The sequence below is a fragment of the Malaclemys terrapin genome, chromosome 11, assembly GCF_027887155.1.
Source record: "Malaclemys terrapin pileata isolate rMalTer1 chromosome 11, rMalTer1.hap1, whole genome shotgun sequence".
Taxonomy (NCBI): Eukaryota; Metazoa; Chordata; order Testudines; family Emydidae; genus Malaclemys; species Malaclemys terrapin.
The window spans coordinates 79252642-79271500 of NC_071515.1; the positions used below are offsets into that span (position 1 = coordinate 79252642).

The 18859-nt window shown below is 59.8% G+C and overlaps 1 protein-coding gene across 2 annotated transcripts in view; it reads left to right on the forward strand.

The window, feature by feature from the left end:
- Nucleotides 1-8565: 8565 nt before the first annotated feature.
- Nucleotides 8566-18859, forward strand: part of SPEG (striated muscle enriched protein kinase) — a 130521-nt gene continuing 120227 nt past the window's right edge. For both annotated transcript variants that reach the window (XM_054043334.1, XM_054043335.1), the window contains exon 1: nucleotides 8566-9489. In XM_054043334.1, the coding sequence (XP_053899309.1) occupies nucleotides 9060-9489 (430 nt within the window). In that variant the 5' untranslated portion in view covers nucleotides 8566-9059. The remainder of the gene's footprint in view (nucleotides 9490-18859) is intronic.

An 18859-nucleotide genomic window follows, 5' to 3' on the forward strand; every position in this document is an offset into this window, starting at 1 on the left:
CTGGCTGGGGAAACGGAGGGAGCCCCAGGGCTGGGGTCTAAGCTCCCTACCCCCCAAGATGGACCTGACAGAGGGGGTCCTGTTGTCTGTACCTACGAGCTCTGGTTTGTGTGGATTGCCATGGGCACGCAGGGGTGAAAGAAAATGCCGGCCTGTTATTTACCAGGCTGCACGTGGCAATAGACTATATTGATAAGGGATGCAAGGAGAGTATGGGTCACGCTGCAAACTGCAGACACACACACACACACACACACCCCTAAAATTAATCAATTTAAAGTTTTATTGGGGATAATTACAAGGGGTAAGGGAGCAGCGTTTGATTAGCTAATAGAGTTAACGAAACTTAAAACACACAATGACTAAACTATCTACTAACAATATTTATAAACAAAGATGCAGCATTTAGTAATAACTGATACTTACAAATACAAACCAACGCATAACGACCGGCAAACGTAGACACTGTTTGAAACACGTGAGCTGAGAGAGAGGCTTCGAGGTGATCAGGCTCGGTTACGGGTGTACACAGGATACACAGGATTCGTTTTTCTTTCTCCTCTCCCCGCCTGCACATGGCAGGCAGGCCCATAAAGTACCAACTGTGACATCATAGAAGTGTCCTAGGGGACGGGGCCCAAAACCTGTTTGTGTTCGTTTCTGTTTGGCACAAGCAAAGTTTACACCAAGTAGGGGAGCAGGTGCCTCAAAGTCTGGCTTCGCCCCCAAAAGGTGAGGAAATGCATATTGGTTTAGGATGCGTGCAACACTGAATGACAAAAGAAGAGGCCAGAGCAATACCGGTATGGGCAAGTTTTACAGGATGCAGACAGGAACTCATCTCAACAGTTTGGACTGTGTTCCTGTGTGACGTTATTGATATAATCTGGGACCATATAGATCATTGTTGCAACCATGGTCCTGTAGTGGCACCAAATCTTGTATAAAGGGGGTCAAATGAGGTGTCTAAGACGAGGTTCTGGTTTGCTGGTTATGATTATGCTGTCTATATGTGTGTATCAATTTTGTAGTTGAAGTTATGAATATTGGCTCTATACTGTCTGTATTTCAAACTTATGCTATGCTGCTGGGTGACATCCCAGACAAACTGAGATGAGCTCTGCCTAGCCTGCTTGATGGCCCATTAAGGACCATCAGCTATACAATGGACCCATTGAGAGAAGGCAGATACGCCTTGCAACTCAGCAAAGTATGCAGGGACTGGCCCATGTGACTCCAGACTCCATTTTGCTGTAATTTTCCACAGTAAGAACAAAGAGATGTTCTTACACCTGGAAAAGACTATAAAAGGCTGATGCCTCATCTCCATTTTGTCTTCAATCCTGCTTCTTACCTCTGGAGGGACTTTGCTACAAACCGAAGCTCTGAACAAAGGACTGAATGACCCATCCCAGCTGGGGATGTTCCAGAGACTTGATTTGAACCTGCAGTTTATTCTATCGCTGCTGCAAGCCTGAACCAAGAACTTTGCCATTACTGTATGGAATTGATTCCATATAACCAATTCTAGCTCTCATCTCTATCTTTTTCTTTATGAATAAACCTTTAGATTTTAGATGCTAAAGGATTGGCAACAGCGTGATTTGTGGGTAAGATCTGATTTGTATATCGACCTGGGTCTGGGGCTTGGTCCTTTGGGATGGTGTGATGGAGCAGGGAGGGAGCAGGGAGCGGGGCAGATTTGACCTGGGAATGTTGCAGGGGAGTTACATTGGGGATGGGGGACTTCCCTTGAAGGAAGATCCCTGAGCTGTAACCTGAGCCAGGAGGGGGGTGGGAGAAGTGACACCTTCTGCCCGGGAGACGGGACAAAGGAGAGGAGGAGCAGAGGGGAGGGGGGAGAGAGCTGCTGGAGGAGTTTTTAGTTTCAGTTTGGGCTGGGTGGTGCAACGCAAGGAATCCCAAGCTGGGGTCTAAGCTCTCTGAACCCCCCAGAGGACTTGATTGGGGGGTTCTGGTTGTACCTACATGCTCTGCTTGGGACTGTATTCCTGTCATCTAATAAACCTTCTGTTTTACTGGCTGGCTGAGAGTCACGGTGAATCTCAGGAAGAGGGGTGCAGGGCCCTGACTCCCCCACACTCCGTGACAGATGGAGAGAACCTTTTTTCTTTTACTGGGATATTGGTTTTCATAACCATTTGTCCCCACAACGAGTGGCACTGGTGGTAATACTGGGAAACTGGAGTGTCTGAGGGAATTGCTTGTGAGACTTGCGGTTAGCCAGTTGGTTGAGACCAAAGTCCTCTCAGTCTGGCTGGTTTGGTTTGCCTTAGAGGTGGAAAAACCCCAGCCTTGGGCTGTAACTGGCCTGTTTTAAGCAATTGGTCCTGAATTTGCACTCTCAGTTGGGTCCTGCCAGAACCAGCATCATTACATCCTGTCATCTAATAAACCTTCTGTGTTACTGGCTGGCTGAGAGTCCCAGTGAATCACAGGAAGTGGGGGTGCAGGGCCCTGACTCCCCCACACTCTGTGACATTGAATAATATATAATTCTTGAATGTTCATTATGCTGATCACAGGAACACATTTCTTATCTCATAAAAATAAAGGAAAGAAAAGGCTTCTCACAGAGACTGCATCGGTCACCATGCATGAACTTCTGAAGGCAAATACAACGGCCACTTTTGTCAGTGTCCTAGCTATGGGGTTCTCTCTCGTGCACGCTGTCACGGAGTATTGGGGGACTCAGGGCCCTGCACCCCCGGCTTCCTGCGATTCACCATGACTCTCAGCCAGCCAGTAAAGCAGAAGGTTTATTTGGATGACAGGAATACAGTCCAAGACAGGTCTTGCAGGCACAGACAACAGGGACCCCCTCAGTTAGGTCCATCTTGGGGTCCCCGGGCATCCCAGCCCAGCCCCCCTTGGGAGGTCAGAGCCATCTCTGCCCCCCAGCCCTCTCTCCCTGCCTGCTTCCAGCACTCTCCTTTTGTGACCCCTCCCACAGCCTTTGTTCAGTTTCCCGGGCTAAGGAGTCACCTCACCTTCAACCCCTTCCTGGGTTCTCATGTTACACACTCAGGTATGCGCCCTCGGGCGCCCTCGGGCAGATCCCATCCTGCAATGCAGACTATCCCAGCACACTCCCCTGTCAGCATTCACAGACCACCGTGAGAACAGGCCCAGTTCGTCACATCTCTCCCCCCTTCGAGACCGAACTGAGCAGGGTCACTTTAGCCAGTGACCCGGGGAAGTTCGAACCTACCCCCGTTCCCATGGATGCCCCCGCATCCCTCCCATTCCTTGGTGAGAATTACACCAGGCCCCTCCAGTTTCACGCTCCCCCTTAGGTTGGGGTTGCTTGATGGCACTCGCAGTTCGCATGTGGGAAGGTTTATGCGGCCTGCGCCCTTTTCCCACCCCCATACCTCTGGGGCTCCAACTGGGCTGTGGTCTTCTCCCAGCGCTCCAGTCTGGAGGTCTGTGCTTTGGGCTCTCTTGGTTTAGAGCCGCCCTTTTTACCTTGGCCACCCTCCGAAAAGGCTCCTCTATGCTGGGCAAGGGTCCTAAAGCTGTTTTCCCCTTGTCCCAGGCCTTCCTCCCCCTCTGACAGGGGTCACAGGATCGGCAGTACTGTCGGACAGTAGCAAAGACCCCAGGCCAGTAAAAGCTCCGTAGCAGCCTCTGCTGGGTACGCCAGGTTCCCTGGTGCCCTGCGAGGGGAATGTCATGGGCCCGGCACAGCAGCTGGCGGCGATACTTCTGGGGTACCACCAGCTGCCTCCTGATCCCCCCTGACTCCATTTTCCCTGGGGGAGCCCATTCTCGGTACAGGAACCCCTTCTCCCACAGGAACCTTTTCCGGCCACCTCGTCCCATGGTCTGTACCGCATTGAGGTCGGCCAGGTCCCTTATCTTCCGCAAGGAGGGATCTCTCTGCAACTCGGCCTGGAACTCAGCAGCTGGGACGGGGATGGCCACCTGCTCTTTCTCGCCCGCTGGGTCCGAAGCTGCAGCCTCCCTGAGCCGCGTCCCTGGGCGTTCCCTCCCCACCAGGTTAGAGTCCCGCGCCTCAGGCAAGGCACCCCCCCCAAGGCCAGGGCGCAGTGCCCCTCGCCGGCTCTGACCGCGGGTCACAACTAAGGCGGTCTGGGGGCTGCTGGGCCAGTCCTCTAGGTCCCCCCCCATCAACACCTCAGTGGGCAAATGGTGGTGCACTCCCACGTCCTTGGGGCCCTCCTTGGCCCCCCATTTCAGGTGTACCCTCGCTACGGGAACCTTGAATGGGGTCCCGCCCACCCCGGTCAGGGTCAGGAAGGTGTTGGGCACCACCCGATCTGGGGCCACCACCTCGGGTCGGGCCAGTGTCACCTCTGCGCCCGTGTCCCAGTAACCATAAACTTCCTTCCCATCCACCTCCAGGGGAACAAGGCACTCGCTCCGCAGGGACAGCCCCGCGCCAACCCTGTAAACGGAGAACTTTGAATCCGGAGCATCTGGCCCCCCAGAGAAGCTGGCCTGGGGCTCTCCTCCCTCCTTAGCAGGTGGTACTCTGCCAGCCCCCCTTCCCTGGGAATGCTGCCTCTCGCCAGGCTGGGTCTCTACCCAGTCAACCCTCTGTGGGTTCGGCCTGCTCAGTCTGTCCCTGAGCCTGGGGCACTGGGCCCGTATGTGGCCCTTTTGGCCACAGTGGTAGCAGCCCATGTCCCATGGGTCCCCTTGAGTGGGTCGGATGGTCCTGATGCCGGATGTTCCCCTCTGATGGGGTTTTTCTGTATTTTCCCACGGGGAGGTCCCATGGTGACTCTCTCTCTGCGTTGTGGTGGGATTGCTCCTTTGGGACTCCTCCCTGCCACCCCCTGACCGGCTCTTTACAAACTCATCAGCCAGCTGCCCGGCGTGTCGCGGGTTCTCTGGCTTTCTGTCCACCAACCACAGCCTCAGGTCGGATGGGCACCGCTCATACAGTTGCTCCAGTACCAGCAGTTTAATCAGGTCCTCCTTCGTCTGGGCCCCACCAGCCCACTTGCTGGCGTATCTTTCCATGCGGGCGGCTAGTTGCAGATATGAGATCTCAGGGGTTTTATCTTGACTCCGGAACCTTTCCCGGTACATCTCAGGAGTCAGCCCAAACTCCCGTAGCAGGACCTTTTTGAATAGTTCGTAGTCCCCTTTCTCTGCCTCTCCCAGTTGGCGGTACAATGCCACGGATTTGGGGTCCAGTAAGGGGGTAAGGACCCGGAGTCTGTCCGCGGGATCCACCCGGTGCAGCTCGCAGGCCGTCTCAAAGGCCTCCAGGAAGTCATCCATGTCCTCCCCCTCCTTGTATGGGGCCATGATGCACTTATCAAAGCTCCGTGCAGTCCTGGGTCCCCCCTCACTCACCGCAGCCGGGGGTTCGCTGCCCCTCAGTCTCGCCAGTTCCAGGTCATGCTGACGCTGTCTCTCATTCTCCTGTCTCTGTCTCTCATTCTCCTCCCGTTCACGCTGATGCTGTCTCTCTTTCTCCTCCCGTTCATGCTGTCTCTGTCTCTCTTTCTCCTCCCGTTCATGCTGTCTCTGTTGTTCACGATCCTCCAGCTCTCTCAGTTTTAGCTCTTTCTCCCATTCCAGCCAATTCCGCTCCCCGGATGCCGAACGTCGCCGGGAGGATCCTCTGCTGGCCGGCGAGCTTCGCCGGGGGGACCCCCTGCTGGCCGGGGGGGCCACGGCGCCTTCGGTATTTGCTGGGCTCCTCCCCACCCTTCCCCTAGGCATAGGAAGGAGGGGTCTCGGGACGCCCTCAGCAGCCGGCTGACCACTCCCAGCTGGGACAAACACTGGTGCCTGCGCTGCATTTGCCAGGCTGCTTCCCTGAGACCCAGGGATCAGTTCATTCGCGCGATCTTCTGCCTCCAGCTGGGCAATGAGCTGTTCTTTGGTGAGCCTCCCAATGCGCAGCCGCCTCTGCTTGCACAGCTCCACCAGGTCGCTCTTAAGCCGCTTGGCATACATCTTCCTGCTGGCCACTCACCGGCCTGTGTGCTCACAGCTCCCCACAGTTCCCAGGGGGCCCCCTAGTGTGCCAGCCCTTCTCGAGGTCACCACCTCTCTGCCAGGGTCGAGCTGCAGACTCCTCCGCCCCTGGGACCACTCGCTGCGATCCCCTCGGGGGACCCTGTTACTGCAAAAGTCCTTCTCGCTGGTCACACACTCCCAGGGGTAATAACCGTCTCTCTCTCACTCTTCAGCGCGCCTGGTCCCCGTCAATCCCCCTTCGTTTTACTGCTCCCCAGTCACTTACTGCAGGAAGCGCCATCCACGGGGTGCAGTAGATCCCGCCGCTGCCACCAGTTGTCACGGAGTATTGGGGGACTCAGGGCCCTGCACCCCCGGCTTCCTGCGATTCACCATGACTCTCAGCCAGCCAGTAAAGCAGAAGGTTTATTTGGATGACAGGAATACAGTCCAAGACAGGTCTTGCAGGCACAGACAACAGGGACCCCCTCAGTTAGGTCCATCTTGGGGTCCCCGGGCATCCCAGCCCAGCCCCCCTTGGGAGGTCAGAGCCATCTCTGCCCCCCAGCCCTCTCTCCCTGCCTGCTTCCAGCACTCTCCTTTTGTGACCCCTCCCACAGCCTTTGTTCAGTTTCCCGGGCTAAGGAGTCACCTCACCTTCAACCCCTTCCTGGGTTCTCATGTTACACACTCAGGTATGCGCCCTCGGGCGCCCTCGGGCAGATCCCATCCTGCAATGCAGACTATCCCAGCACACTCCCCTGTCAGCATTCACAGACCACCGTGAGAACAGGCCCAGTTCGTCACACACGCACAAAAAAATGTGCACTTATTTCCAGTCTGAATTTGTCTAGCTTCAACTTCCAGCCTTGGGATCATGTTCGACCTTCCACGGCTGGACTGAAGAGCCCAATGTCCAGTATTCATCCCGTATATATGGGTCCTTACAGCCTGTGACCTTGTCACCCCTTAGCCGTCTCTGTTAAACTAAATGGATTGGGTTCTTGTCTCTATCTAGAGGCAGATTTTCTAATCCTTTAATCCATCTTCTCTGTCTGAACCCGCTTCAGTTTATCAACATCCTTCCTGAACTATGGGCCCCAGAACCGGACGCAGGATTCCAGCAGCGTCGCGCCAGTGCCAAGGACGGAGGTAAAAGAACCTCCCTGCTCCTCCTCGAGATTCCCATTTATGCAGCCCAGGATCGCATGAGCCCTTTGAGTCGCACTGGGGGCTCATGTTCAGCTGATTCTCCACCATGACCTCAAAATCTTTTTCAGTCCCTGCTTCCCAGGCAAGAGTCCCCCGCCCTGTTTGCACAGCCGGCATTCTCTGCTCCTAGACGCAGACCTCGACATGTGCCTTCCTTCCCCAGCAATCCAGGTTGCTCTGTCCTTATTCTTTACCTGCCCCCGAGTTCTGTGTCTGCTCAAACTTCCTCAGTGATGACTTTGGGTTTTCCTCCAGGGCACTGATAAAAATGTTAACTAGCGCAGGGCCAAGAACCCATCCCGGTGGGACCCCACGAGAAGCAAACATGTTGAGTGATGATATTCCATTTATAATTACATTTTGAGACCTATGATTTGGCCAGCTCTTAATCCATTTACTGTGGGCCATGTTAATTTTATAACGTTCTAGCTTTTTAATCAAAATGTCACGCCGTACCAAGCCGAATGCCTTACAAAAGTCAAAGTCCATTACGTCTGTGCAGTTCCCTTTTATCAGCCAGCCTTGTAAGCTCATTGAAGAGTGAAATCAGGTTTGTTTGACAAGACCTATTTCCATAAAACCTGCTTGGGGGAGGGGGTTTGCAGCAGGTAGCGAGGTGCTGGGGCTCTCCCCACAGTCTTTGCAGCTCACACGACTGTTGAAAGCTAATTGGAAGAGCGGAGGCTCGCGAGGGGCTGTGGAGTGTGGGTGCTAATTTCCAGCTTTAATTCCCAGCCCTCGGAGTTTGTCGCTGACTGGGCCGGCATCTGGGAGTGTGGGAACAGTTGACTTTCCAACGCTCATGCACTGGCCGAGACATGGAGGGGAATGAAAAAGCCAAGCCCGACGAACCAGATCATTTGATGGGGTTTTTAAAAGCTCTGGACTTTGGGGCTAATCTCGGCTTCCTGGGCTCTGACTCAGGAGCTGGGCTCTCTGTGGGGTCACACGATTTGGGGGGAAATGGGGAAAGCTCCCAGGAGCGCTGGGTTTCCCAGCCAGCCCTGCCCGTGCAGTAGGTGTTGGGGTGTGAGGGTCGGCACAGCAGGGCGTCTGGGGCCTGGCCTGGCACTCGTGTTCCCCAGCCGGGCTCTCGCACTGCAGGGAGTGTGCGCTGTCTGTTGTGACGGAGCTGCAGCTGCCTCTCGGAGCCGGCCAGGGGGCTGGGCCGCAGTGGCTCCCTCTCGGCCTGGCGGCTAATATGGAAAGGCCGGGGGCCCTGGCTATCTTTGCAAGTGGAGCTGAGCCGTGCGGGGCCACGCACTCGGCTCTGAGTGGGGGAGCCAGGCCAAGGAATGTGACACATCAGAAGGCAGCTGCTACTTCAGGAGAGGGGGCAGAGACAGCTCGGTTCTGCCGGGCTCCACGGAGCGGGAGGGGGGACGCCAAGGTCGGAGGCCAGAGGGAGCCTGCGGGAGCGGTCGGGGGCGCAGGGAGCCGCGCCCCAGGTAGGCAGAGGAGCAGGTGCTGGGTCACGGAGCGGAGCTGGGGGTTGAGCTCGGCACGGTGCAGCTCCCGGCCTGGTGTGCGGTGTGGGCCCCCTCTGCATGTCTGGCTCCACTGTGCAGGCAGCAACCTGAGACCCAGCCTAAAAATAACCCTGCACTCACCCCCGGAGCTGCGACCTTCGGGGCTTCGTCCGGCTGGGCAGGCACCGAACCGAACGCCACCTGCACCGGGCAGCGGCCTTTCCTCCTCTTGCCCCCTGGCACGTGCCCAGCAGCCGGGGGCAGCCTGTGCGGCAAGAGGGAGAAACGGATCGTGGGGGCTGCCCGGGGGTCCATCTGCAGCTGCCTTGAGTCCAGGGCCCTGGGTACAGGCTCGGCAGGGTGCAGGGCTGCAAGTGGAAACCCAGTGAGGATTGAATTCAGCGGCCACGAGTCATGCGTAGAGCCCAGGTGCAGAGCAAGCCGAGCACGGCTGGGGAGGAGGCCGGGGCGCTGGCGCGCACGCTGGGGAGGCCCGGAGTGGCCCCTCCAAGTCCCGGCATCCCCCCGAAGCGCGCCAAGGTCACGGCCGTGCCTGAAGCGGGGGCAGCTCGCCCAGCAGCCCCAGTCTTTGTGCGGAAGCTGAAGAACGCGGCCATTGGCCCCGGCTGCGACATTCGGCTGCGAGTGGCTGTGGCTGGGAGCCCCCAGCCCCGCCTGCGCTGGTACAAGAACGGGGCGCAAATCCCCCCGCGGGGAGAGGAGTACGGCACCCTGTGGATCCGGGACAGCAAGCTGGAGGACGCCGGCGTCTACACCTGTGTGGCCCAGAACGAGCAGGGCGAGACCATGACCAGCGCCGTGTTGGCCATCATTGACATGGAAGGTAAGCTAGCGGGGAGCAGGGTCTGAGGCCAAGGCCCTGAGAAGAGGGTGAGCGTGTGTGTACACAGGGGACCCTGCCCGATGCAGCTGCCTCTGGGGTGGGACACAACACCTCTTACCAGCCGCATGGCCATGCTGGGTACCCAAGTGGAACTGCCGGAGGCGAGCTTTGCCATGTGAATTTGCACCACAGCCACAGGTCCATAAGCTGCCGGCGATGCCCCGGGAGAGCTCAGAGCACCTGGCGTGGTGGGGATGGAGCAGGTGTCCCGGGGCAGGGCTGAGGCCTGTTGTCATACTGGTGAATGTGGCCCTATGGGGCTGGAGATGAGGGCGCTGGCGTGGTGAAGCCGTGCGGGCGGACTGTGGTTAGAGACTGGGAGAGCCTAGGGGTGGAGGAAGGGGACCTGGGGGGCCAGTGCCAGGAGCTGGAGAGCCAAGCGCTGGGGCAGGAGAGAGAGAGCGAGCGCGGTGCAGCGGTTACTGGGGAAGCCAGCGATGCCAGCCAGACACCACAGCCCCAATGCACCTTCCAGCTGGCACGACAAGGGGGGTGGGGCCAGCTGAGCCCCACACGGAGCTGCCCCAGTTAAAGCAGCAATGCCCGGGGGGGCCCTTCTGGAAAACGAGCACCCTCCCGCCTCCGCCACTGCTGGCCAAGGCCTGTGCGCCAAACCCTGATCTGTGAGTCCCAGCCAGGCCATGCACCTCACGGTGCCCCCCCGACCCTGAGCTACCGGCGCTGGGTGCTATGGGGGGGGGGGGGAGTTAACACCCGCATGGGGGCTGAGACAAGTACCAGACAGCAGAGCCCATTGGCCCGAACCAGCGTGGGCCATGCCCATTGGTCAGTTACAGTGGGGGAGGGGGTGTCACTGGAGTGGGCGGTGCCCATTGGTCAGTTCCAGTGGGGGAGGGGCACACTGCAGTGGGCGGTGCCCATTGGTCAGTTCCAGTGGGGGAGGGGCACACTGCAGTGGGCCGTGCCCATTGGTCAGTTCCAGTGGGGGAGGGGCACACTGCAGTGGGCGGTGCCCATTGGTCAGTTCCAGTGGGGGAGGGGCACACTGCAGTGGGCCATGCCCATTGGTCAGTTCCAGTGGGGGAGGGGCACACTGCAGTGGGCCGTGCCCATTGCTCAGTTCCAGTGGGGGGTGAACACTGCAGTGGGCCGTGCCCATTGGTCAGTTCCAGTGGGGGCGGGGCACACTGCAGTGGGCCGTGCCCATTGGTCAGTTCCAGTGGGGGAGGGGCACACTGCAGTGGGCCGTGCCCATTGCTCAGTTCCAGTGGGGGAGGGGCACACTGCAGTGGGCCGTGCCCATTGGTCAGTTCCAGTGGGGGAGGGGCACACTGCAGTGGGCCATGCCCATTGGTCAGCTGCTCGCAGTGCCCAGTGTTCCCAGGGGGCACATGGCACCCGTCCCCCCCCCGGGTGTCAGGGAAGCTGGCAGCTGGGGGGCTGCTGGCCCCTGTGTGCTGAGATCCCGAGGCACCCGGCCCCGGGCGGTCTGGGGCTGGCAGGGGGTGCGGCTGGCTGAGAAGGGCCCTGGCCTGCCTCCTGCCTGGCTCGGGGATCACGGTGGGACCCTGGTGTACCTCAGAGTAAGGCGGAGTCCGGCACAGGTAGGCCTGGCACTGCCTGGCGCAGCCCCCTTCCCTGGCAGCTGGCTGCCCCCAGCCTGCCTGGGCCCAGTGCCTTGGCTTTGAGCCAGGTCTGCAGCCAGCGTGAGGAGCAGGACTGGGGCCGTGCCCGCCACGCTGAGCAGCTGGGAGCCTGGTGAGCAAATGGGGCATGGCAGGGTTAGGGGTCGTGCCCCGATGCCTGGTCTCTCCCTCCCCCCCCGGTGACTCCTCCAGCGATGGGGGCTGCTGTGGAGACAGGTGGGGGCAGCTTCGGTCTCGCTGACCCCACTGCTGGCACCACGTCAACGTGAAGGGGCAGGATTGTGGAGGGTCCACGCCCCTCAGCCCCAGTGCTGCCTCACGCCCCCATGCCCCTGTTCCAGGCTCCCAGACCCTCCCCGCAGGGTCCCTGACTGCATGTGGGGAATACCCCTGTGCCCGCTGCCTGGGGACCCCGGGGGATTCGGCTCCCAGGGTGGCACAGGCCCTGGCAGTGCTGCCCCTCCCTGGTGGCTACCTGTGGGGCTGCGCTGGGCCCTGCCTTGGCCTGCCCTGCTGGGCAGGAGCTCAGAGCCCCAGCCCGAGGTGGGCCAGCCTGGGGTGTCCCTGCAGCCAGTGCCTGGCCTCAGGGCAATGGGGCAGGATCGTGGCTCAGCCGCACAGAGCTCCCTACGGGGAGGGTCGGCCTGCGGGAGGGACATAGCACCTTGGCAGAGAGCCATCGGAGGCCTGCTGCGCCCCGAGATGGGCAAAGAGGTGAGGGGTGCTCACCTGGGGCAGGGCTGCAGGGGGCCGGGCTGTGGGCAGGCGCTGTACTGGAGAGAGGGGACGAGGAAACCGCTTCACACTGTTACGCTGTGGGGCAGGTGGGAGCATGCCTGGCGCTGGGAGGATGGGGGGTACCACGTGCTGCAGGGTTATTCTTAGGGCCCTACCAAATTCACAGCCATGAAAAACGCATCACAGACCATGAAATCTGGTCTCCCCCCATGAAATCTGGTCTTTTGTGTGCTTCTACCCTGTACTAGACCGATTTCAGGGGGAGACCAGTGTTTCTCAGATTGGGGGCCTGACCCAAAAGGGGGCTGCAGGGGGGTCACAAGGTTCTTGTAGGGGGCTCACAGTACTGCCACCCTTACTTCTGCGCTGCTGCTGGCGACGGCTCTGCCTACGGAGCTGGGATCCCGGCCAGCAGCCGCCGCTCTCCGGCTGCCCAGCTCTGAAGGCAGCACCGCCGCCAGCCGCAGCGCAGAAGTGAGGGTAGAAGTTTCGCAACCCCCCTACAATAACCTTGCGACCCCCCCCCCACAACTCCTTTTTGGGTCAGGACCCCACAATTACAGGGTGACAGTTCAGATTTAAATAGCTGAAATCGTGAAATTAACGATTTTTAAAATCCTATGGCCTTGTAATTGACCAACATGGACCATGAATTTGGTGGGGCCCCAGTTAGTCTGGATCTAGTGGGGGAGGGGATGACTGTATTGCCTTGGGGAGTCTGACGGGAGGGCATGTTATACTGGGGGGACTGCAGAGGACCATGCCTTGCACTGTGTTGTGGGGGGTGAGGGGGCCGTGCGTGGCCCTGTGTCGTGGGGGGACTGTGCCGGCAGTGTGGGGGACCGCGCGTGGCCCTGTGTCGTGGGGGGGGGACTGTGCCTGCAGTGTGGGGGAAGCGGGGGGGGACCGCGCGTGGCCCTGTGTCATGGGGGGACTGTGCCTGCAGTGTGGGGGACCACGCGTGGCCCTGTGTCGTGGGGGGACCGTGCCTGCAGTGTGGGGGAAGCGGGGGGGGACCATGCGGGGCCCTGTGTCATGGGGGGACCGTGCCGCAGTGCAGAGAGACCACGCGTGGCCCTGTGTCGTGGGGGGACCGCGCCGGCAGTGTGGGGGACCGCGCGTGGCCCTGTGTCGTGGGGGGGGGGACCGTGCCTGCAGTGTGGGGGGCCGCGCGTGGCCCTGTGTCGTGGGGGGACCGTGCCTGCAGTGTGGGGGAAGTGGGGGGGGACCGCGCCTGCAGTGGGGGGGAAGTGGGGGGGGCCCGTGTGGGGCCCTGAGGGGGCTTGTTACTGTGAGCTCTGACTGTGCACGGCGGGGAGGAGACGCCCGGTCTGTTGTGGGTGGGGGCACCTGTCATGGAGGCAGACGGCTCTCCCTGAGGTGCTGTGTGCGCCTGGTTCCCCTCGCCCGCACGGCTCTGGGCGACGCTGCGTGGTGTCCCCTGACACTGGTTCCCACTGGCCTGGGGCAGTTGCCTTCGTCTCAGGATTGTGAGCCGGTGACCCGGTGAGGTGGCCCTTCGGAGCCACGTCTCTGAGGAGCGGAGCAGCCGGGACGCGGGCTTTGAAAGTCATCCTGCCTGGCTGCTCTCCCTGAGAACTGGGCCTGCCGGGCGCCTGCCAGCACGGAGCGAAAAGCCATCACAGCAGCTAGGGAGGCCAATCCTGGCTGGACAGAGTCCTGGAGGTTTCATCCCGTGACGTAATCTTTAATTCAAGATTGGTCGTTAATGCCTGAGACTCCCGGGTTGGCAACGTTACAGCAGGTGGCTGCTTCAGAAGGGGGCCCCGGGGCTGCGTGGAGCATGGAGGGGTCTGCGAAGGGCCGGGGGTAGCGAGGGGCCGCAGGCAGGGCGGGGGCTGGCGGAATCCATGGAGCGCTCGGACGCCGAGCTCCTGAGAGGCGCAGGGGCCGGCAGGACACGTTGCTGCTCGGTGCAATGGCTGGGAGAAGGCAGCAGCAGCCATGCCCTGCCCGTGCTGGGGGGATGTGACGGAGCAGGGAGCAGGGCAGATTTGACCTGGGAATGTTGCAGGGGGATTGCAGTGGGGATGTGGGACTTCCCTTGAAGGAAGCTACCTGAGCTGTAACCTGAGCCAGGAACGGGGGTGGGGAGAATTAACACCTTCTGGCCGGGAGACTGAACAAAGGAGAGGAGCAGCGGGAGGAGTTGGGAGTTTAGTTTCGGTTTGGGCTGGGTGGTGCAAGGCAGGGAACCCCCAAGCTGGGGTCTAAGCTCCCTGAACCTCCCAGAGGGACCTAATTGAGGGGGTCTGGTCGTACCTACACGCTCTGCTTGAGACTGTGTTCCTGTCCTTAAATAAACCTTCTGCTTTACTGGCTGGTTGAGAGTCGCAGTGAATCTCGGGAAGAGGGGTGCAGGGCCCTGACTCCCCCACACTCCGCAAGAACTGGTGGCAGCGGCGGGATCTACTGCACCCCGTGGACGGCGCTTCCTGCAGTAAGTGACTGGGGAGCAGTAAAACGAAGGGGGATTGACGGGGACCAGGCCTGCTGAAGAGTGAGAGAGAGACGGTTATTACCCCTGGGAGTGTGTGACCAGCGAGAAGGACTTTTGCAGTAACAGGGTCCCCCGGGGGGATCGCAGCGAGTGGTCCCAGGGGCAGAGGAGTCTGCAGCTCGACCCTGGCAGAGAGGTGGTGACCTCGAGAAGGGCTGGCACACTAGGGGTCCCCCTGGGAACTGTGGGGAGCTGTGAGCACACAGGCCGGTGAGTGGCCAGCAGGAAGATGTATGCCAAGCGGCTTAAGAGCGACCTGGTGGAGCTGTGCAAGCAGAGGCGGCTGCGCATTGGGAGGCTCACCAAAGCACAGCTCATTGCCCGGCTGGAGGAGGAAGATCGCGCGAATGAACTGATCCCTGTGTCTCAGGGAAGCAGCCTGGCAAATGCAGCGCAGGCACCAGTGTCTGTCCCAGCTGGGAGTGGTCAGCCGGCTGCTGAGGGCTTCCCGAGACCCCTCCTTCCTATGCCTAGGGGAAGGGTGGGGAGGAGCCCAGCAAATACCGAAGGCGCCGTGGGCCCCCCGGCCAGCAGGGGACCCTCCCGGCGAAGCTCGCCGGCCAGCAGAGGATCCTCCCGGCGACGTTCGGCATCCGTGGAGCGGAATTGGCTGGAATGGGAGAAAGAGCTAAAACTGAGAGAGCTGGAGGATCGTGAACAACAGAGACAGCATGAACGGGAGGAGAAAGAGAGACAGAGACAGCATGAACGGGAGGAGAATGAGAGACAGCATCAGCGTGAACTGGAACTGGCGAGATTAAAGGGCAGCGAACCCCCGGCTGCGGTGAGTGAGGGGGGACCCAGGACTGCACGGAGCTTTGATAAGTGCATCATGGCCCCATACAAGGAGGGGGAGGACATGGATGACTTCCTGGAGGCCTTTGAGACGGCCTGCGAGCTGCACCGGGTTGATCCTGCGGACAAACTCCGGGTCCTTACCCCCTTACTGGACCCCAAAGCCGTGGCATTGTACCGCCAACTGGGAGAGGCAGAGAAAGGGGACTACGAACTATTCAAAAAGGCCCTGCTACGTGAGTTTGGGCTGACTCCTGAGATGTACCGGGAAAGGTTCCGGAGTCAGGATAAAACCCCTGAGATCTCACATCTGCAACTAGCCGTCCGCATGGAAAGATACGCCAGCAAGTGGGCTGGTGGGGCCCAGACGAAGGAGGACCTGATTAAACTGCTGGTACTGGAGCAACTGTATGAGCGGTGCCCATCCGACCTGAGGCTGTGGTTGGTGGACAGAAAGCCAGAGAACCCGCGACACGCCGGGCAGCTGGCTGATGAGTTTGTAAAGAGCCGGTCAGGGGGTGGCAGGGAGGAGCCCCAAAGGAACAGGCCCGCCGCGATGCAGAGAGAGAGTCACCCGGGGACCTCCCAAAGGGGGAATATGGGGAATCCCCTCCCACGGGGAATGCCCAGCGTCAGGGACAACCGACCGGCTCGAGGGGACCCACGGGACATGAGCTGCTATTACTGCGGCCGAAGAGGCCACGTTCGGGCCCAGTGCCCCAAGCTCAAGGACAGACTGAGCAGACCGAACCCGCACCGGGTTAACTTGGTAGAGGCCCAGACGGACGAGGGGCAGGCTTCTCATGCAAGAGGGGCTGGCAGCTTATCAACTGCTCAAGAAAGAGAAGGGCCCCAGGCCAGCTTCTCTGGGGGGCCAGATGCTCCGGATTCAAAGTTCTCCGTTTACAGGGTTGGCGCGGGGCTGTCCCTGCGGAGCGAATGCCTTGTTCCCCTGGAGGTGGATGGGAAGAAAGTTTATGGATACTGGGACACGGGCGCAGAGGTGACACTGGCCCGGCCCGAGGTGGTGGCCCCAGATCGGGTGGTGCCCAACACCTTCCTGACCCTGACCGGGGTGGGCGGGACCCCATTCAAGGTTCCCGTAGCGAGGGTACACCTGAAATGGGGGGCCAAGGAGGGCCCCAAGGACGTGGGAGTGCACCACCATTTGCCCACTGAGGTGTTGATGGGGGGGGACCTAGAGGACTGGCCAAGCAGCCCCCAGACCGCCTTAGTCGTGATCCGTAGCCAGAGCCGGCGAGGGGCACTTCGCCCTGACCTTGGGAAGGATGTCCCACCGGAGGCACCGAACCCTTCCCGGGTGGGGAGAGAACACCCAAGGACAGGCCTCGGGGTGGCTGGGGCTTCCGACCCAGCCGACGAGAGGGAGCAGGTCCCCATCCCTTCCCCAGCCGCCGAGTTCCAGGCCGAGTTGCAGAAGGACCCCTCACTGCGGAAGCTAAGGGGCCTGGCTGACCTCAGTGTGGTACAGACCATGAGGAGAGGATGCAAGGAGAGGTTCCTGTGGGAGAAGGGGTTCCTGTACCGAGAGTGGGCTCCCCCGGGGGAAGTGGAGTCGTGGGGGATCAGGAGGCAGCTGGTGGTTCCCCAGAAGTTTCGCCACAAGCTACTGTACCTGGCCCATGACATCCCTCTCGCAGGGCACCAGGGGATCCGGCGCACCAGGCAGAGGCTGCTACAGAACTTTTACTGGCCCGGGGTCTTCACCAACGTCCGGCAGTACTGCCGATCCTGTGACCCCTGCCAGAGGGTGGGGAAGGCCCGGGACAAGGGGAAAGCAGCATTGAGACCTTTGCCCATCATAGAGGAGCCTTTCCAGAAGGTGGCCATGGACATAGTGGGACCTCTCAGCAAGACGACCCGGTCTGGGAAGAAATACATCCTGGTGGTGGTAGATTTCGCCACCCGCTACCCCGAGGCAGTGCCCTTATCGTCCATTGAAGCAGACACTGTGGCGGATGCGCTGCTGACCATTTTCAGCCGAGTGGGGTTCCCCAAGGAAGTCTTGACGGACCAAGGGTCCAACTTCATGTCGGCCCTACTCCGGTGCTTGTGGGAGAGATGTGGGGTCCGGCACAACTGGGCCTCAGCATATCACCCCCAATCCAACGGGCTGGTGGAGAGGTTCAATGGGACGCTAAAAATGATGCTGAAAACATTTATGAATCAGCACCCGCAGGACTGGGACAAGTACTTACCTCACCTGCTGTTTGCGTACAGGGAGGTACCCCAGGAGTCTACCGGGTTTTCGCCTTTCGAACTGCTATATGGAAGGCGGGTAAGGGGGCCCCTGGACCTGATGAGAGACGAATGGGAGGGGAAGGCCACTCCCGAGGGAGAGTCGGTGGTGGAGTATGTCCTGACCTTCCGGGAACGACTTGCCGAGCTCATGGGCCTGGCCAGGGAGAATCTGGCCAGAGCCCAGAGGAAGCAGAAGGTCTGGTATGACCGCACAGCACGGGCCCGCGCCTTCGCCACTGGGGATCAGGTGATGGTCCTCATCCCCGTGAGGAAAAACAAACTCCAGGCCGCCTGGGAAGGGCCCTTCAAGGTTGTCAAGCAACTAAACGAGGTAAACTATGTGGTGGAGCTGTCAAACCGGGCACACCACCACCGGGTGTACCATGTGAATATGATGAAGCCATATTATGACAGGGGGAATATGGTGTTGGCCGTGTGCGGACATTGGGAGGGGCAGGGAGATGACCCTTTAGTAGATCTATTCCCTGGGACAAAAGTTGGCTTCCCCCTGGAAGCAATCCCCCTCTCTGATCGGCTAACCCCTGCCCAGCGAGCTGAGATCGGAGGGGTGCTGCATCTGTACCAACAGCTGTTTTCCAACCAGCCTGGACGCACTAATCTGACTGTCCACCGGGTGCAGACAGGATCGCACCCGCCTATAAAATGCTCCCCCTTCCGAGCCACAGGGAAAACTGCTCAGGACCTGGAAAGAGAGGTCAATGACATGCTGGCTTTGGGGGTGATCCAGCCGTCTTCCAGCCCTTGGGCCTCGCCGGTGGTGCTGGTCCCCAAAAAGGACGGGTCGATCCGGTTCTGTGTGGACTATGGGAAGCTCAATGCCATCACTGTAGCCGATGCCTACCCCATGCCCAGGCCGGACGAGCTCCTAGACAAGCTGGGAGGTGCTCGGTACCTTACCACCATGGATCTTACAAAGGGCTATTGGCAAGTGCCGCTGGATGCAGATGCCAGGCTGAAATCGACCTTTGTCACCCCTCTGGGGCTCTATGAGTTCCTGACCCTGCCCTTCGGCCTCAAGGGAGCGCCGGCCACCTTCCAACGACTGGTGGATCAGCTACTGAGGGGGATGGAGAGTTTTGCCGTGGCGTATATCGATGACATCTGTGTCTTTAGCCAGACCTGGGAGGACCACATATCCCAGGTTAGACAAGTGCTGGACCGACTCCAGAAGGCTGGGCTGACCGTAAAACCGGAGAAGTGCAAGGTGGGGATGGCTGAGGTATCCTACCTAGGCCACCGGGTGGGAAGCGGCTGCCTAAAGCCGGAACCAGCCAAAGTGGAGGTGATCAGAGACTGGCCCGCTCCTCAAACCAAAAAGCAGGTCCAAGCCTTTATTGGGATGGCAGGGTACTATCGGAGGTTCGTG